Here is a 16,875-nt window from a genome sequence, read left to right as displayed (position 1 = left end):
TCATCGCATGGCCTCATCGCATGGCCTCATCGCCTGGTCGGATCGCATGGTCTCATCGCATGGCCTCATCGCATGGTCTCATCGCATGGCCTCATCGCATGGTCTCATCGCATGGCCTCATCGCATGGTCTCATCGCATGGTCTCATCGCATGGTCTCATCGCATGGTCTCATCGCATGGTCTCATCGCATGGCCTCATCGCCTGGTCGGATCGCATGGTCTCATCGCATGGTCTCATCGCATGGTCTCATCGCATGGTCTCATCGCATGGTCTCATCGCATGGTCTTATCGCATGGCCTCATCGCATGGTCTCATCGCATGGTCTCATCGCATGGTCTCATCGCATGGCCTCATCGCATGGTCGGATCGCATGGTCTCATCGCATGGCCTCATCGCATGGTCGGATCGCATGGTCTCATCGCATGGTCTCATCGCATGGTCTCATCGCATGATCTCATCGCATGGCCTCATCGCATGGTCTCATCGCATGGCCTCATCGCCTGGTCGGATCGCATGGTCTCATCGCATGGTCTCATCGCATGGTCTTATCGCATGGCCTCATCGCATGGTCTCATCGCATGGCCTCATCGCATGGTCTCATCGCATGACCTCATCGCCTGGTCGGATCGCATGGTCTCATCGCATGGTCTCATCGCATGGTCTCATCGCATGGCCTCATCGCATGGTCGGATCGCATGGTCTCATCGCATGGCCTCATCGCCTGGTCGGATCGCATGGTCTCATCGCATGGTCTCATCGCATGGTCTCATCGCATGGCCTCATCGCATGGTCGGATCGCATGGTCTCATCGCATGGCCTCATCGCATGGTCGGATCGCATGGTCTCATCGCATGGTCGGATCGCATGGTCTCATCGCATGGCCTCATCGCATGGTCTCATCGCATGGCCTCATCGCCTGGTCTCATCGCATGGTCTCATCGCATGGTCTCATCGCATGGTCTCATCGCATGGCCTCATCGCCTGGTCGGATCGCATGGTCTCATCGCATGGTCTCATTGCCTCATCGCCTGGTCGGATCGCATGGTCTCATCGCATGGTCTCATTGCCTCATCTCATTGTCTCATCGCCTCATCTCATTGTCTAATTTTGACACTAATGGCACGCCATACTAACAAGCTGGGCGCAGCGGGGTGTATTCGTTTATACACTTGCCAGAAGGTCTATAACCACTTGTAGCACCCAGCTGAGGCGTTGATATCCTCTAGGCGCGGAAGTTCAAATCAGTTGTGTAGCAAAATGTTCTGAAATCGACTTGGGCATTGAAACAGCAGAATTGCCAGTTATTGATTTTTTGGAAGCTAGTAAACTGCTAGACGTTGATGTTGTTTCTGATCAGCAGTCTTCTGAATCTCGTTTCCAATTTCATCCAGTAGTTTTCATAAGTTTCTTGATTTGTGTGTTCCCCGTAACCCCACAAAAGCTACTGCATGTGCGCGGTTAGAGTGTTCAACGCATGGAAGAAATGGAGAAACAAGCTGCCAACTGAAGAGGGAGCACTCGGGCGGTACATGTCCGTGCATGATCTGCATGTTACGAACAACAGAGAAATGAACTACTGGCTTGCAAGGTTTGTGCATGAAGTTCGGAGACAAGATGGAAAGCCGTATCCACCTTCTACCATGTAGCTGGTTTACAGCGTTCTGTGCGCGCGAGTATCTTTCTATAGCTGGACGCCTAACTACGGTTAATTTTTTCCAGAAGGACGACTCTCAGTTTAGTTTGCTCAGGTCTGCACTTGCTACACGCATGAAAGAACTCATTATGATTACCGTATGCATCGGTAGACCCACGTATTGTTTGTTCTGGCTGACAGATATGTTTCAGTAGCCTAATTGTTATGTTCACGAACAATTCACATCTTGATATACCAGTAGCCCCAGGCAGTTATTCGGCCTGATTTATTGACCGGTCAATATGTAGCGGAAGTGGGATATGTCATTTATTGTAAGCGAATACTGGATACTGATTGGCGCAGACGAAGCTAGGGTGCTACAAATTCTAATGCAAGGTGAGGTATGGATTCACTGTTGCACTCTTATGGAATTTGAAGTCAGGTGTACGTGTAATTGCGATGATAAGTAAGCTACATTCCTTGCTGTGACTTAGTGACATGTGACATGTGGTGTGATTGTGATTGGGCAGTAGACCAGTCGGTATGTTTTGACTGAACTAAACTAGGATAAGAAAGGGAGTTAGTTTGACTGGGTTAGATTTGACTGGGTAGCATAGCCAATAGAAGTTGTGTTAGAGTACATAATATTATATATGGCATGGTCACCGTTGGTGCAGTCTACGTGTCCTGTCTCCTAAGGTGCTCTGTTAGCCTCGATAAGTCTTCGACAGTTGCTCACAACAAGACGATGAAGTCACAAGAAAGATTCAGACACTGTGAATCGGGAAATATTGCTCAGTTACAAAGATCTAGTCTCTCCAATCATAGGAATTTTCTTGCTTTTCTAAATGTTTAGGATCAGTGTGACTTGACACACCGCTTGACTCTTGATGCTAGGTCTGATGCACTAATCATGAGTTAGAATCTGATGATCAACTGAATCTATGCGAGCAGTACAGAAAGTCTGACCATATGTCTTATTTTCACATTGCTTTGTGGTCAGAAAAACACTAGTTCTGATATTTAAGCATCCAAAATTTTTGACAGAACCTTTTAGTATTCTTTTTCTTAAGTTTTCTTTTGACAGTAAAATAATTTGACTGGCTTGTCCATTTATGAGCAGGCTAAATGTCTGACTTGCTGGTGTTTTAGCATATCCTGTATTATTCTGCTTGTCATATGATTTTCATTTACCGTTTAGGTCATGAAATTTAGACTTTGACACACTATGTGTTTGTGCATGTCCATGCACAAGATGAATTAATATTCGTACTCGTGATATTTCATGATTGTGGTTCTCAGTAAAGCTTTGAACAACTAGTGATTGACCATCTTCAGAAGATCTTAGGGTTAATTCAAATGGGCAGTCTTCCTAAAAGTTCTGTTGATGAAAAACACAAAGAGAGAATACAAAACACTATGGAAACAAAAGGTGGAAATGGAAAATATTGTGTTGAGTGCAAATAGTAAAGCATTTTCGAAAGTTTCCATTTATACATGTATCAATAGCAATAAATTTTTGTATTGTGGATTATGTGCAGTTTGGTGAGTTTTGCTTATTTTTGAAGTTTATTTTTGGTATGTACAAAAAGCTTTATTATGCCTTGATATAGAATTGATCTTAAAGCAGGTGTCATCCTAACATCTCTAGGAAATCCCGTTGCTTCTATATGGCGTGCATACCAAACTCTTAAGTCCTACACCGGGTACCACACAATCAGAAGTTTCTCAAAGAAATTTTGTAATTTTTGTAATTTTATGCAACCGCAATTCCTAACCTAAAACACACCAAACATTTTCTCATGCTGTTATCAGGTTTGCCAGATGAATTTGACAAAATGGCTCAAATTGTGTTCCAACAACTGTTGATATTAATATCACTTTTGATAAATTGATATTAAATATGGTAATTTACTTAAGAATGTAGAATACAGAACATCCAAATAATCTACACCACTACTCTGATACAAACATAGAAGGATCTTTACATATTTGATCTCGAAAACACTTCATTAGGCTGAAAACACGTTCTTGTCTTTACAAAGTGTGAAGCAAGAGTGAAGACGGTAAAGCAGCGGTGCTAGCTTTCTACTTATATAGTCTTAATTCTGTACAGTCCTGACGGTACACTATAGCAAAGGTTTCACTGAATAAATATTTTGTGAACTGTCTTTGCACCAACTCTTGATCAACTAACTTGTGTACAATTTATCACATGTCTTATCAAAATTCTTCTGCAAACATGAATTGTTGCATTAAGTGACAAAAAGTCAAGTTTTTAATTAAAACCTTATCAAACTGATAATCTATTATAATAACAATGATTTCTTTTTTTATCCGAGATTACTTACAATATTTTAGCCTGGGGTTACAATTTGACCCATCACTATGGAAATGGTATCCCTGTGTATAGAAACGTGGATTTCCCAAAAAATTGTTAGCACACATGTCAAAGCTGCACTTATGATGTAGAACAGTTTCCTTCTCAAGCAGCAATCTTTTGCCTCTGAATACAACTGTAGGTACGTCAGAAAGAGGACGATTGAGAGTCGCTTCCGGAAAGTCTCAACAGTTCTAGAGTGTCTTCTCCTGACACCACACAGGCTGTGCAGCCACGGTCGCTCAGGTTTTCAAGAAGTTGACTTTGGCCTGTGTCACATAAAAACTGCTATTTCCGGTCTTGGTGTTCAGATAATTAGATAAGTAATATATTTTTTTCAAATTCCATTACTAGTAAACTGTAATACACAAGCTTAGAAAGTACATCGTCTAGCCACTTTGTCTGCTGCTTTGTCAGAACAAGATAGTACATGATAATATCAATGGAGCAGACAAGGTAATGGTTGCCTGATTGTCCTCTAAGGCAGTTGACGCGGGTGTTACTTAGGCAACGCCCATGTAACGCTTCTAATTTCACTCCTATGGTGCTGCAATATTAACTTCTGTTGTTAGCTGCTGCTCTTTCATTACATGACGTACAGGTAATTACACAAGCTACGACATATAATACAAATGCCACAGCACCCAATTTTGACAAGCTCAAGCAATGAATTGCTTCTTCATCTGCAACAGCCAACTCGGAACAGTAACAGCAATCAGATATTCACATATGACTGCCCTCTGCTATAGCGGTGTCCAAGCCATCTACGGAATATCATGCTCAACATATTGGGCAGTAGTCATAGATATTAAAATTTATACATCTTAACTGTTAGTATTCTTCACATACTGTTAAAGTTCGAAGGCAAGTTCCAAATGCATTGTTGTAGCATTGGAGTAATGAACTTTCCCTTTTCACCATCTGTATAGAAGAAACAAAATCTTACTTCCCATGCAAGCGTGGACATAATATGTATACTCTGTACCAGCTGCCAGTTGTGTCTAGTAGTATGTGTGTAACCCAGCAGATGACATAAACCATGACAAAGAAGTATCTAGAGACAAAAACTATAATGTTGTGCCTGTCCTCAAATTTAAATACACACACGTGTGCATGTGCACACACACACACACACACACACAAACATCTGGCATCAACCATTCAATTAAACATTCCAAACGATTTCTTGACTTGATTACGGTATATGTATAACATTCTAGAAAGTCAACCTTACTGGCACTCGTTCATCAAGAGTAGTATTCTCTTCTTTACACTGCTGCTGAATATAAGGCAATGCCAGCACAAGATCGCCTAGACTTGTGTCCCATGGCCCTGAACTTTGAGGTACATTGCCAGGATACATCACCTGTAGAAATAAAATATTATCACAACAAAATACCTGGACGCTATGAACAACATCAATTGAAAGGCAAGTATTAGTGAAAACAGATACAAACACAGTAGTTTTAATTAATATTAATATTAAAAAGGCTTTGGATGAAATGACAGCCTTCAGTAAACTACACCCTGTACTGACCTATCAACACCAGTCGTCCATTTTCTTATTTCACAAGGTTTGGCAAAAACAGACTAGACAATAACTTACATATCTATCAAAAAATCAGCAAGTATGCCAATTCTAAACTGGTGAACAATTTTAATCAAAAAATCTACAAAAAGTACTAAATAAAACTTTAATTAATAAAAATTACATTAATTAAAACAGCTAGAATTAAATTTTTTATAATTAAAATTTAAATTAATTAAACAGCTAAATTTCAACTAAAATTTGGGAAGCCTAACCAAGCAACTCTGGAGACAACTGCAAATGCATGGGGACACATTTAGAGTACACATGGAGAATTACACCATACTAGAACTTGTTTATGTCCAGTGACAAGCTCCAGGGGCGGGGCGGAGCGTGGCATGGGCTAGACGGGGCTATAGCCTCATCATTTCTAGGCGTGGTCTTAAAATTTCTGGGCTTTAAATACGTAATGCTTGGAAATGCACTTTAACCTAGTTAGTTCATGACTTTTACACATTTCATAAATATCAAATAACGATACTTATTGTTCTGTCAAGTAAACTAAATCCCTGGATTAGAGGTGTCACCCTTAGTCTGACCTGAGTAATTCCACTGTTATTGGGTCCACCATAACGTGAGTGACGTTAGTCGTCAGGATGGCAACCTTGCTGGAATAATTGGTCGTCACATGAACTCAGTTAGGCATCAAATGACAACTTGACGACGACTTTTTCAAACACTGATACCGTGATGCTACGTTGTAGATATGAAATTCATCTGGTAATGAGACATGTTTGTATACTATGGTATTCACAAACTTTTAGTGAAACCTCATTAAATTGTCCAAGTTTGCACCAACCTTTTCTCCAGTCTGGATTTGCCACTGATTTAATTAATTAACATATGAGTCAACTAAAAGTCAATAAGTGGGCGTGTCCCATAGCAGCTTGAAGTCGATCTCCCTATTTCTAGAGGTCATGTGCACTCTATGCCCCGGCAAGCTCTAAATTAGCTAAAATAGCCAAGACATTGACATAAAATAGCCAAGTCAACTCTTTGCTAGCCTCGCGTGCCAGACCTTCGGCGGGGGACAGGTACTGTACACGTACAGTGTACTATTAGATCTGATCTGAGTGTGCGAGGACCCCGCGCGCGTACACTGTACGCGGAAGGTCTGGCACGCGAGACAGCCTCTGCCAATATTAATTCAAATATTTAATAATTTATCACATGTTTGAATAAAACCTCTTTGTGTGAGAACGAGAGAACATCTGTGGCAGTGTCACGGCCTCGATATCTCCTGTTCAAACGACGCACAACTTCAGTTTCTTCTAACGCCACGCCAACATCAAGATGCTGGAGACCCAAACACGAAGCAAAGAATTCGGCTATATGATGTAGTTTGTGAACATTCACAGCAACAGAACGCTGCAGATTGTGCACGGTTACCAACATCCGGGAAACAAATTCCTCGAACATCTGACCATTGTTTGCGCAAGTTGCATATACGCTGTACAGTAAATGCTTTATGGCAAATAATTAGATATATTCTACGTATAAAATATCAAAATTTGCGTCTAAAGAAAGTAGTAGGTAAGTATGTGAGACTCGATACCGACGCAGTACGCGCAACATCAACCGGAAGCGCGAGGCTATGTTTACATTCGGGGTACATGTACGTCGCATCAGAAGCTCTGGTTTATTTGGTGTGAACTCGTGAACGGTAAATGGCCGGTAGGGTCACGGAGGCTTCAGTGGACAGTAAGTGTGATTTCTATTTGTCTCAGGAGGCAAAAACAAGACTTTCTTTTGTAGGTCTAGGTAGTCGGCCCACTTCATCATCCAGCTGTGCTAGCGGTCGCGGCGTCTCATTCAATCCGGCCGTCTCGACGTTCAGGCGGATTTCTCCTGGGCGTGATGACGACGGAACGGTGAAGTTTCGTTTCGAGAACAAGAACGCGTTGTCTGACGACCTCGCCTTTCTAGCCACAATGTCAGAAGTCTGCGACATCACTTTTGTGGTCGGCGATGACAAACAGCCGGTTTGCGGTGTAAAGGCTATTCTTGCGGCAAGAAGCAGGTCTGCGTTAGTTTCCTTCCTAGTCTGATACAGCGCGGCAACCGTGCGATTGTTGGTCATATCTTACCTCCTACTGATGTGACTTCTGCACATCATTATGATAGACTTGTGTTCTGTCATATGCACCGGAAGTGGTTAATTTAGAGTGTAGTTGCTACATGTACTCTTGTGGGTGTGGCCTGTAAGTGGTTCTGATCACATAGGAAGCACACTTTGTGCAATATTTTCTAACTAGGCTGTTTTGTGCAAATGTTTGTAATAGAACTCATGGAAGTGTGGTTGGAGGTGGTGGTATCCAAAAAGAGAGTTTTGTGGATGTTTCTATTTATCTGAGGCAGCTGACACTTTAGGAAAGCACTTAAAATGACAGACCATGCTCACCTGTTGTTTCTGATGTGACAACAGCATACATTAACTACTGTACTAAACAATTAGTAGGATCACACCTAACAACCAATTTGGCTGGGACTAAATTTACCAACTGAACACACCTTTAATAAATTAATACATCATCGGAAAATTCAAAATGTCTTTTGACCAAAATAATTTAAATATTAGTAGAGTTAGTGCTAGAATTGAGGTGAACTAATTATTTTACTATTATGCATCTTGTGTGGTATTCTGCATATTGTCCTGTCTGTTGAAAATTCTATAACTAACTGGAATGTTTGATATCTATTTTGTCAGTTTGTCTATTTTATGAATTTTCCTGGGGCTAGGTGTAGTCAGTTGTAATTTAATTAATAGACAAGGTGTGAATAGATGATTTAACAGCTTCTTTTGATAGGTGGGTTGGATATATTTCCTAAATTGCTGCTGTGATAGAACAAGAACAGTATAAATTTACTGTTGTGAATTGGGTTTCACAGTTTCTAGTATATAGTAGTGTAGGTGCCATAGCATCTGTCATTCACAGGAGACTTGTAATTCTGTCCCATGGCCAGATTTGGCACTTTGTAACAATATATGTATGATCTATCTGCTAACAGTTGTCACTTCCACCAAGCTTTAGCAAGTCTTATAATTGTTCCTGTAGCAATGAGATATACAGCTGCAAACTTGTGGAAGTACCTGAGCTATGCAATTCTGTAGGCAGTGTGTGAAGTTTATGGATTTACCTTGGGGAAATGCAACACCACCTTATTTACACATCAGTTAAGTGCTTAGTTAACTGTTTTATGCTAATTACATGAAGAGTAATGAGCTGTGGTTATTACTGAATTTGTTTTGGGACTAAAATAGGAGAGGGGTTAATTAAGGTCTTGCATGTGCCTGTATTTGAAAATGTGAGTAATGTAGGTAGCAATTTTATTATAGGGTGTGGTGTTACATGACATGGGAAAAGAAGCATGTTGCTACAGTACCTCATATTTCAGCAATTATATGTGTTCTTCACCAGCCATGATAAATTGCTAGCTATTATCGCGTGTTCTAACTAGAGCCGGTTTTGCCAGCAAACTGCCAACTGAACATGGTCGCTGCTGGAAATGATCGGTTTTACACTTTGGACATTGATCTCATCGGTTGAATTCAGAACCAAGTATATTGAGGCTTCATGTGTGATTATACACACACACACACACACACACACACACACACACACACACACACACACACACACACACACACACACACACACACACACATATATTTGCAACTGTCAATTAAGCTAATAATTGGTCTGGTTTGCATATCTTAGGTATGTACCTATAATATACTATATTATAGTTTTCACAATGGTTTTTCGATGGTCACAATAATTGAAATTAGACTATCACTCCACCCAGTATACACTGACATGGTTTGATATATATATATATATATATATATATATATATATATATATAGTATTCTGTTTAGACAGGGTTTACACGATGGTTTATAGATAACTTAACAAACAAAACTGCAAGTTGATGCAGCTGTAGTCTCTAACCCTTAGGTACCTAGGTAATTATGAAGGCCCTGCAAGCAGCTAAATAATGCAGTTTTCAACAAGCTTGATCATATGTGAAATTAGTAAGCCTGTGTAGTAGTACCAAGGAGTCACTGATCAGCGGGTATGTTGCATTATACAGACACATTATATATATATATATATATATATATATATATATATATATATATATATATATATATATATATTCATGCTGGATTCCAATTTATACTCTTCTCTCAAGGAGTCCACCAGCATTCATGATCGCGCTCGACTCAACACCGTTTCAAGTCAACACACCAGTGCATGGTTGTGGGAATCCCCAACCCCAACTTAGGCTTCACCATGCCTAGCAAGGAGTTCATCGCACCTTTACGGATCTGGCTGGGAATTCCAGTGTTTCCATGAGCCCTTGCCACCAAGCGATGTACATGTGGTGCAATCATCGATAAGTGTGGTGACCACCTACTTGGATGTAACCAGGAACAGAAGTTGAGAACATAAAACGCCACAATGCCCTGTGTGAAGTAATTTTTAATGCAGTGCTAGTAGATGATCCTCGTTGTCATCGTGAGATGAAATGCAACAGCACTTGCGAAACAAGACCAGGGGATGTTTTCATCTTGACTTTGAACAAGGTCTGCCGACTTACTTTGATCTTACCATTTAGTATTCATTACAGCCTTCGTACCTTGTCAAAGCAACCAGTCATCCAGGAGCAGCAGCTGAAGCCAAGGAGATTGAAAAAGATCAGAAGCATGATGGGATAGTCTCACAGTCTGGTGGTGTATTTCACCCCCTTGTGGTTGAAACTTTAGGACTTTTGGTCACCAAGTAGCCTAGAGGTTTTAAAAGTGATTGCACGTAGAGCATCATTCCATAACAATTCTTCGATTAGTCAGTCTGTATGTAATTTGCACCAGCAACTTTCTGTCGAATTGTGGCTTTTTAATGCAAGAATGTTGATAGCCAGATTAGCACTGGAAAGTAGAGTTGGTCCTGATTGGGACCTGTAAATATATACAATATGATTATATATATATATATATATATATATATATATATATATATATATATATATATATATATATATATATATATATATATATATATATATATATATATGGAAACTTACTCGAAGGAGGTAGTAGCTCTGTATCACCTGTTGTAGATTCAGGTGGCTGACTGTGTAGCAATTAAGAAGCAGACAAATATATGAAGGCACTAACTTGCAAGTTGCTCAAATAGTAGTGCTACACAGACCTAACTATTGACATGCATAGTCACTAGGTATTACACAAAACACTTGAAATTTTTAGCTTGCTTTGGTTGTTTACCCCTGACCAACCCAATCTCTCTTACATGCGTGTTTACCATCACAATTTTATGATGTTATTAAATATGATGTCATCAAACATGTGATACTACTATCGCTGGCTGGCAAAAATTTTCTAGTTAGAATACTGACTGTTTGTTAGTCATCTCTAAGAAAATAATGTAGAAAGTATTGCGTTTGACATAGCTTTGATGCAACTCACATTACTGTTAGTCACTAGTATGAGCAGTAGCTATGTAGGGTATTGTCTAGGCTGCTCTCGAAGGCTTCCTTTTTGATTCAGTCCGCAGGTACATTTATGGTCATCATTCTGTATTGGTGAATGGTCTTCTGGACATCCTCTTGTCTAGCTGGTAACTAGCAACTCGCTTTACCGTTGCTGTCTTAGTGTGTTTTCCATATGATCTTGCCAATGATTATGTCAATTTTCAAAAAGTTGGATTTTTTGGTGATATCCTGCATGAGTACATGCACATGTGCGTGTGTGTTTGCGTATGTGTGAAATTCTGATATGCAATGTTAGCTAAAATAATGTTGTTTGTATACTATTTGGTTATTAAAAGTCACATGTTTTTATTACCTTATTGTTATTATAGTTCTAGTTAGGCAACATGTGTGGTAGAGCAGAATGTGTAGCAGTGTCACTTTTCTTGATTGTACCGTCTGTTTTCAGAGTGTTTCGCCAGATGTTGTTTAAGGAGCGAGATCCTCTGACAAGAAGTGGCTCTACCAAAGCGAGGATGAAGAGTCCAACCATTGCAGAATCTCCTTCTGAATTGTCAAGTAATGGTAGATGCATTACAATAACAGAATTTGAGCCTCTCGTCTTCAAGCAGCTGATGGAGTACATACACACGGGTTGCTGCACATTGCAAGCACAAATGTTACCCGGTCTAATGAATGCTGCTGATCACTATGGTATCGAGGAACTCAAGCGAGCGTGCATAGGATTTGTTGATAACTGTATAAGTACCGACACGGTGTGTTCATTGTTAAACACAGCAGAGAAATACATTCAGTATAAGCCAACCAAACTGCTTGTTCGCAAAATCCTAGAATACATCGACAAACAAGGAGATGAAGTACTCTCTTTGGCAGCATTTGCTACCCTTCCTCAACATGTTGTTACACTTATATTGGAGCGAGAGGATCTGAAAGCTAGTGAGTTGACAAAGTTTAATGCTGCTCACATGTGGGCTGTTTCGCATTGCAAGAAAAATCCCAAAACGAGTCTACAGGAAGCAATGGCTCCTTTGGTGACTGGCATTGCTTTCTACAAAATTCCTGCTATGAAACTTATGAAAGATATTCGGCCACTGAATGTTGTCCCGAATGAAGTGATCATGTTGGCTCTTGCTTATCATGCTGATCCTAACTCGGTGGACGTTGCTCAGTTGAATCCACGCAAACTTAGAACTTCTTCTTCAACACCACAGACTGATGCTCACCTTTCTGTTATCGACCAGTTGTCACGAGAAGACTGTGTTTAGTCAAGGATATGTATAATGCAGGTTTTTCATTACACGATCTCTCTAGAGAGTATATATAATGGAATTCGGATGATTTACCTGTGGAGATCTAACACAGGAGTTTATGATGTTTGGAGAAATTGTACATATCTACTGTTGACTGCACATGCTTATTTATTCATTAACTGAAGACATTAATTAATTGACATTGATTTAGCACACAGAGTATTAAGAGTATTACAGAAAATCACCTTTCAACTGTTTCCTCCTATTTTCAGTAGCTAGAGACCGGCCATATTGTTGGCAGAAACAGCTATTTCTCAGAGCCGCTTCCGCCCACACCGATTTGTTTTCATCTCAGTGTCAGATCGTATGTGAAGGACAGATTGTCCAGCAGTATTTGGCATAATGTGGCACTCTAGTACGCTAATGTACCTTATTAAGGATCATGCAATACCAGGGTATATCAAGGATTGGATAATTACATAGACGTACGAAGTTCTTAAGGTTTTGGTCAAAACCAAGACAGTCATTATAGCATTGGGAGTAATTCAAGTGAGGGAAGAAATGATTGGGGCCATGGCCCCTTTGGCCGCATGGTATGCCTATGTTGTAATCATTTACTTTAATTAACATTGACAAAACATAACATTTTCATTTGCATTTTATTGGGTAACAATAATAACAATGCCAACCAATCAACATAGGTAGATACACCTGTTCCTCAGTAAATGAAAAGAATTCAATGCTTTTAGTTTTCTGGCTTTTCTTCTTCAGAGGCACGGTCTTCTGATTTCGTATCTTTGAGCAGCTCCTTCACATCCGAAGACATCTGATCACCCAAAGTTTCAGTCAGTTTGCAAAGAACGTCTTGTCTGTTCATTTTTTTCATGATGGCAACGAAGTTTTCAAACGTTGCACTTTTCTGCGTTTGCCAGTTAGTTATTACCTCTTTGACTGGATTGGTTTGTCCCCTGAACAAAGCTATGTCTTCTAGAGAAAATCCCAGTTCCCCTGCAAACTTCTCCCAACTTGTACCTGGAGTGGTACCAATGCTGAGAAGACTCGCAGCTTCAAAGAAACCGTAGGGCAACTCTGATATCCGGGTGGAGTGTTCGATCAACACATATTTTGCTGATTTCTGAGCGGTGGAGGAAGAGCTCATGTCTGATACAGAGTCGTCGGTATCAGTTCTTGTAATATGTGTCCACCTGGGTGGTGTTTCCGACGACTTTCTTACTTTACCGATGTTTTCCAACTCGTAGAGATATTTGTTTACTTGTTTCTTAGTCGTTGTACCAAGCAATCTGGCTACATCGAGTGCCCGTAATGGGGTAGGAGCTTTTACAAGCGCGTCTAGGATACGGTCCTTCATTGCAGCAGAATCTGGAAAAGGTGAAAAACAAACAACCTCAACTACATTGCGTAATAGGTCTACGTTTAGTCTAGTCTAGCTACCTTGGTCAGCTGCAGCCATGTCTTGTTGCAGACCGAACAGCTAGCGTGTAATTTAAATGGTAGGCAGTTTCCACAGTGGAATAACGAGACACTGAACGCTTGCTGCAACGCTAGACGCGCTTCTAGCGTGACGTTCTCCGGGGCCAGAATATCCACAGTTTTGATGACGTCGACCCCTAACTTCACCTTTCACTTTGTACTAAAAATAGTAAGTCCCAGACTTCCCCGTGGTAATGAGTTCCCAGTTAATTAATTGTTTTCATCTAGGTAGTTTTGTTGATACACGTCTATATTTTTAATTCTAATACCTCGTTTACACTGACAAGACAAATGAGGACCGGCTTCGAGTATTCCAGCAGGGTGTGAAATTGTTGACCGAGCCAGGACGCGCCTACAGCCTCGACGCTAGACAATCTTCGCATAACGTATGGTAACGCGCGCGAATAACGTAGGCTTCACGTGACCGGAAACGAGTTGCCACCGTAAGGCGAAACCTAGAGACACATTATGCATACACATCCTCACGTGACTCATTATCCAATTAATCAATAATCAATAATCTTTTTTTCAATCACTTTAATAAAGTAAGCTTGTCATCATCACCTCTTACCTACCTAGTGAGCAACCTGGTGAAAATGTTTCCAGCTGAGTAGTCTCCAGATCAAACGACAGCCGGCTGCAGATCAACAGAACATAACAACTCCGTTGAACTGCAAGGATGATGCGGAAGAATCGACAAACACTTGGCGATTGTAGACATGTAGTCTCCGCATGCGCATGCGCCACTCTTTAGATTGTAGAGGTCCTGAGAGGACATCTAGTCACAGAATCTTTGGAGACATGTAAATTACACTGGCAAAGCGGCACCAGTCCTGTGTGTAGTACGTCCGCCATTCTATTGCTAATTAACTAGCTGACTTTACAGGCACCTAGCAATAATCAGTAAGCTAATTTAATTGCATACGTAATGTCTGAACAACCAATCGCAAATTGAGAATGCCATCACGTGACAACCAGTTTGACACCTAAGTCAACTTCGTTTCCAGTCACGTGAAAACTACATTTAATAGCGCGCGTTACTCCACACGTAGCGTCCAACGCGTTTACACTGCGAGGTTACGAACGGGGCTAGATAAGCGTGTTTTATAATCACATAACTGTCACGTGTCTTAATACAGTACAACGTCGCTAATCTGTTCAGTCCCGTGCCAAGCCCCGTTTGGCTTAGTGAATTGTTGGGATTCTCAAAAATGCCAAAACGCAGTATTGGAGGTCAAGACAATGCCTCGGATACCCAGACCACTAGCGCATTGACGTATTTACACACATGCCATGTTTGTGGTAAAGGACACTGTTGCAACGACTACATGTATTTCTAAATTACGTGACAGTCGGGATCTAAATTAGTTAGATAAGCGTACAATAACCGCAACCTGCCCAATAGGATCTGGGTACGCAAGGCAGGGCGTCAAAGGTCTACTGTACGCACGTATAAAACATTACAATTACCGAGGCCTGTGTATACAACCACTAAATTAACTAGTAAATGCTCGGTTAGCATTGTGTTTGGCGAGCGATGGTGTTCTATCTTTACCTATTGAGTGATAATTCGTGTAACAATGGTTGCGTTACGTGGCAATAGTTTCTGTCAAACAAACGCGAGAACTAAGAAAACAGACTTTCAGTTGCTCTTCTATAGTATTTGGCGTTCAATTATCCGATTCAGGCGTTCAATTATCCGTTCCTTACGGCTGTTGTGCAATATCATGGAAAACTGAATAACTTACATAGTCTGCGGTTGGGCAGCTGCTCAAATATCATCATTCATCAGCTGTATAGACGCAATAATTTGTAATTAATCTTGACTTTAGCGTGAATTTTTAGCGTGTGTTGTAGGATAATTTCCTTTGCACTAATCTTGGTGTCCCACGTTTCCGCGGAGGTCTTACTAAGCTGTTGTGAGTGAACTAAATCTACATATCTAGGAAGCCTACAACAACGCCTTGATCCGTCAATCGTGGTGTAATCCGCATACTTTGTAAATCGCGCGTCTTGCGTGATACCATGCAACTGTCAGTCATGCGTCGGAGCGGGTTTATAGCTAATCAAGAGCTCGAGTTTCACTACTTCGCCTTCCCACCTTTCTTGAATCAATCATTTATTGTTCAGCTGAAACGTGAGTGAGCATCCTAGAAAGACGTCATGAAAGAAATGTGCGACTAAAATAATTATTTCTATATTTGTTACTTCTAATTAGGACAGAACATCGGATAATTGAATGCCCGAATCGGATAACTGAACGCCCAATTCGAATAATTGCTTGCCTGAATCGGGTAACTGAACGCTGAGTTCGGATAATTGAACGCAAAACGCTATAGTTGTCTTCAATTCTTCGTTCACGCTTCAGTCGTCTCACTCGTTTACTGAGATAGTCACATAACAATGATTGCATAGTCACGTGACAATGGTTGCGTAGCAATAATTTCTATCAAAGTAACGCGCGGAAACTCAAAAAACAGACTTTTCTCTTCTTTTAGCTTTTCCTTTCCATCCCGTTTGTCACGTATCAGTCTCATTTGCTCTTTAGTCACGTAAGGGAGCAAAATCGAGAGTCGTTTTACTCTTCTCGCCAAGAAATTACAATTAAGTCGACACCTCGAAAAGGGTCCCATGCTTCAATTTTAGCGCATATGTTACGGAGTCAAAATTGCATTCATCTGGCATCGTCGTTTTGTCGATTTGTCTTTCTGTTTTGCCGTAAATCTATATGACAAGTGCTGACGTACGCATATAAATATATAAATATATAAATATATAAATATACTAGTAAATGCTCGGTTAGCATTGTGTTTGGCGAGCCATGGTATTCTGTCTTTACCTATTCGCGTAACAATGGTTGTGTTATGACGCAATAGTTTCTGTCAAACAAACGCGGGAACTCAGGAAACAGACTTTCAGTTGCTCTTCTATGGTATTTTTCTTTCAATTATCCGAATCCGGTGTTCAAGTATCTGAACTCGGCGTTCAATTATCCGTTGTTTACGGCTGTTGTGCAAT

At 40.7% G+C, this 16,875-nt stretch overlaps 3 protein-coding genes across 4 annotated transcripts; 1 reads left to right on the top strand and 2 right to left on the bottom strand.

The window, feature by feature from the left end:
* Window positions 1–4,574: 4,574 nt before the first annotated feature.
* LOC134193230 (endoribonuclease YbeY-like) lies at window positions 4,575–6,997 on the bottom strand. Of its 2 annotated transcripts, none has more exons than XR_009972036.1 (5): window positions 6,788–6,997; window positions 5,244–5,380; window positions 5,000–5,068; window positions 4,836–4,935; window positions 4,575–4,778 (listed from the first exon to the last, which is right to left on the bottom strand). XR_009972036.1 is itself a non-coding variant. In XM_062662047.1 (5 exons), exons 1-4 carry the CDS (start codon window positions 6,995–6,997, stop codon window positions 4,846–4,848), a joined length of 501 nt encoding a protein of 166 aa, XP_062518031.1. In that variant the 3' UTR covers window positions 4,575–4,778; window positions 4,836–4,845. The 2 variants fall into 2 exon arrangements, 1 of the variants encoding a protein (XP_062518031.1); XM_062662047.1 differs by having other exon boundaries at window positions 5,249–5,380.
* Window positions 6,998–7,196: 199 nt separating this feature from the next.
* LOC134193272 (serine-enriched protein-like) lies at window positions 7,197–12,618 on the top strand. The gene is made up of 3 exons (XM_062662094.1): window positions 7,197–7,303; window positions 7,358–7,622; window positions 11,565–12,618. The coding sequence occupies exons 1-3, from the start codon at window positions 7,270–7,272 to the stop codon at window positions 12,379–12,381; spliced, it is 1,116 nt and encodes a 371-aa protein (XP_062518078.1). The 5' UTR covers window positions 7,197–7,269; the 3' UTR covers window positions 12,382–12,618.
* A 355-nt stretch (window positions 12,619–12,973) lies between these two features.
* LOC134193116 (tumor necrosis factor receptor superfamily member 16-like) lies at window positions 12,974–14,209 on the bottom strand. Its single transcript, XM_062661904.1, has 3 exons — window positions 14,127–14,209; window positions 13,819–14,017; window positions 12,974–13,746 (listed from the first exon to the last, which is right to left on the bottom strand). Exons 2-3 carry the CDS (start codon window positions 13,835–13,837, stop codon window positions 13,112–13,114), a joined length of 654 nt encoding a protein of 217 aa, XP_062517888.1. The 5' UTR covers window positions 13,838–14,017; window positions 14,127–14,209; the 3' UTR covers window positions 12,974–13,111.
* Window positions 14,210–16,875: the final 2,666 nt, after the last annotated feature.

Source organism: Corticium candelabrum, chromosome 17, assembly GCF_963422355.1.
Source record: "Corticium candelabrum chromosome 17, ooCorCand1.1, whole genome shotgun sequence".
In the NCBI taxonomy this organism is placed as follows: Eukaryota; Metazoa; Porifera; class Homoscleromorpha; order Homosclerophorida; family Plakinidae; genus Corticium; species Corticium candelabrum.
Note: the sequence above shows the minus strand (reverse complement) of the source record. Positions and strands in the feature narration are given on the sequence as shown.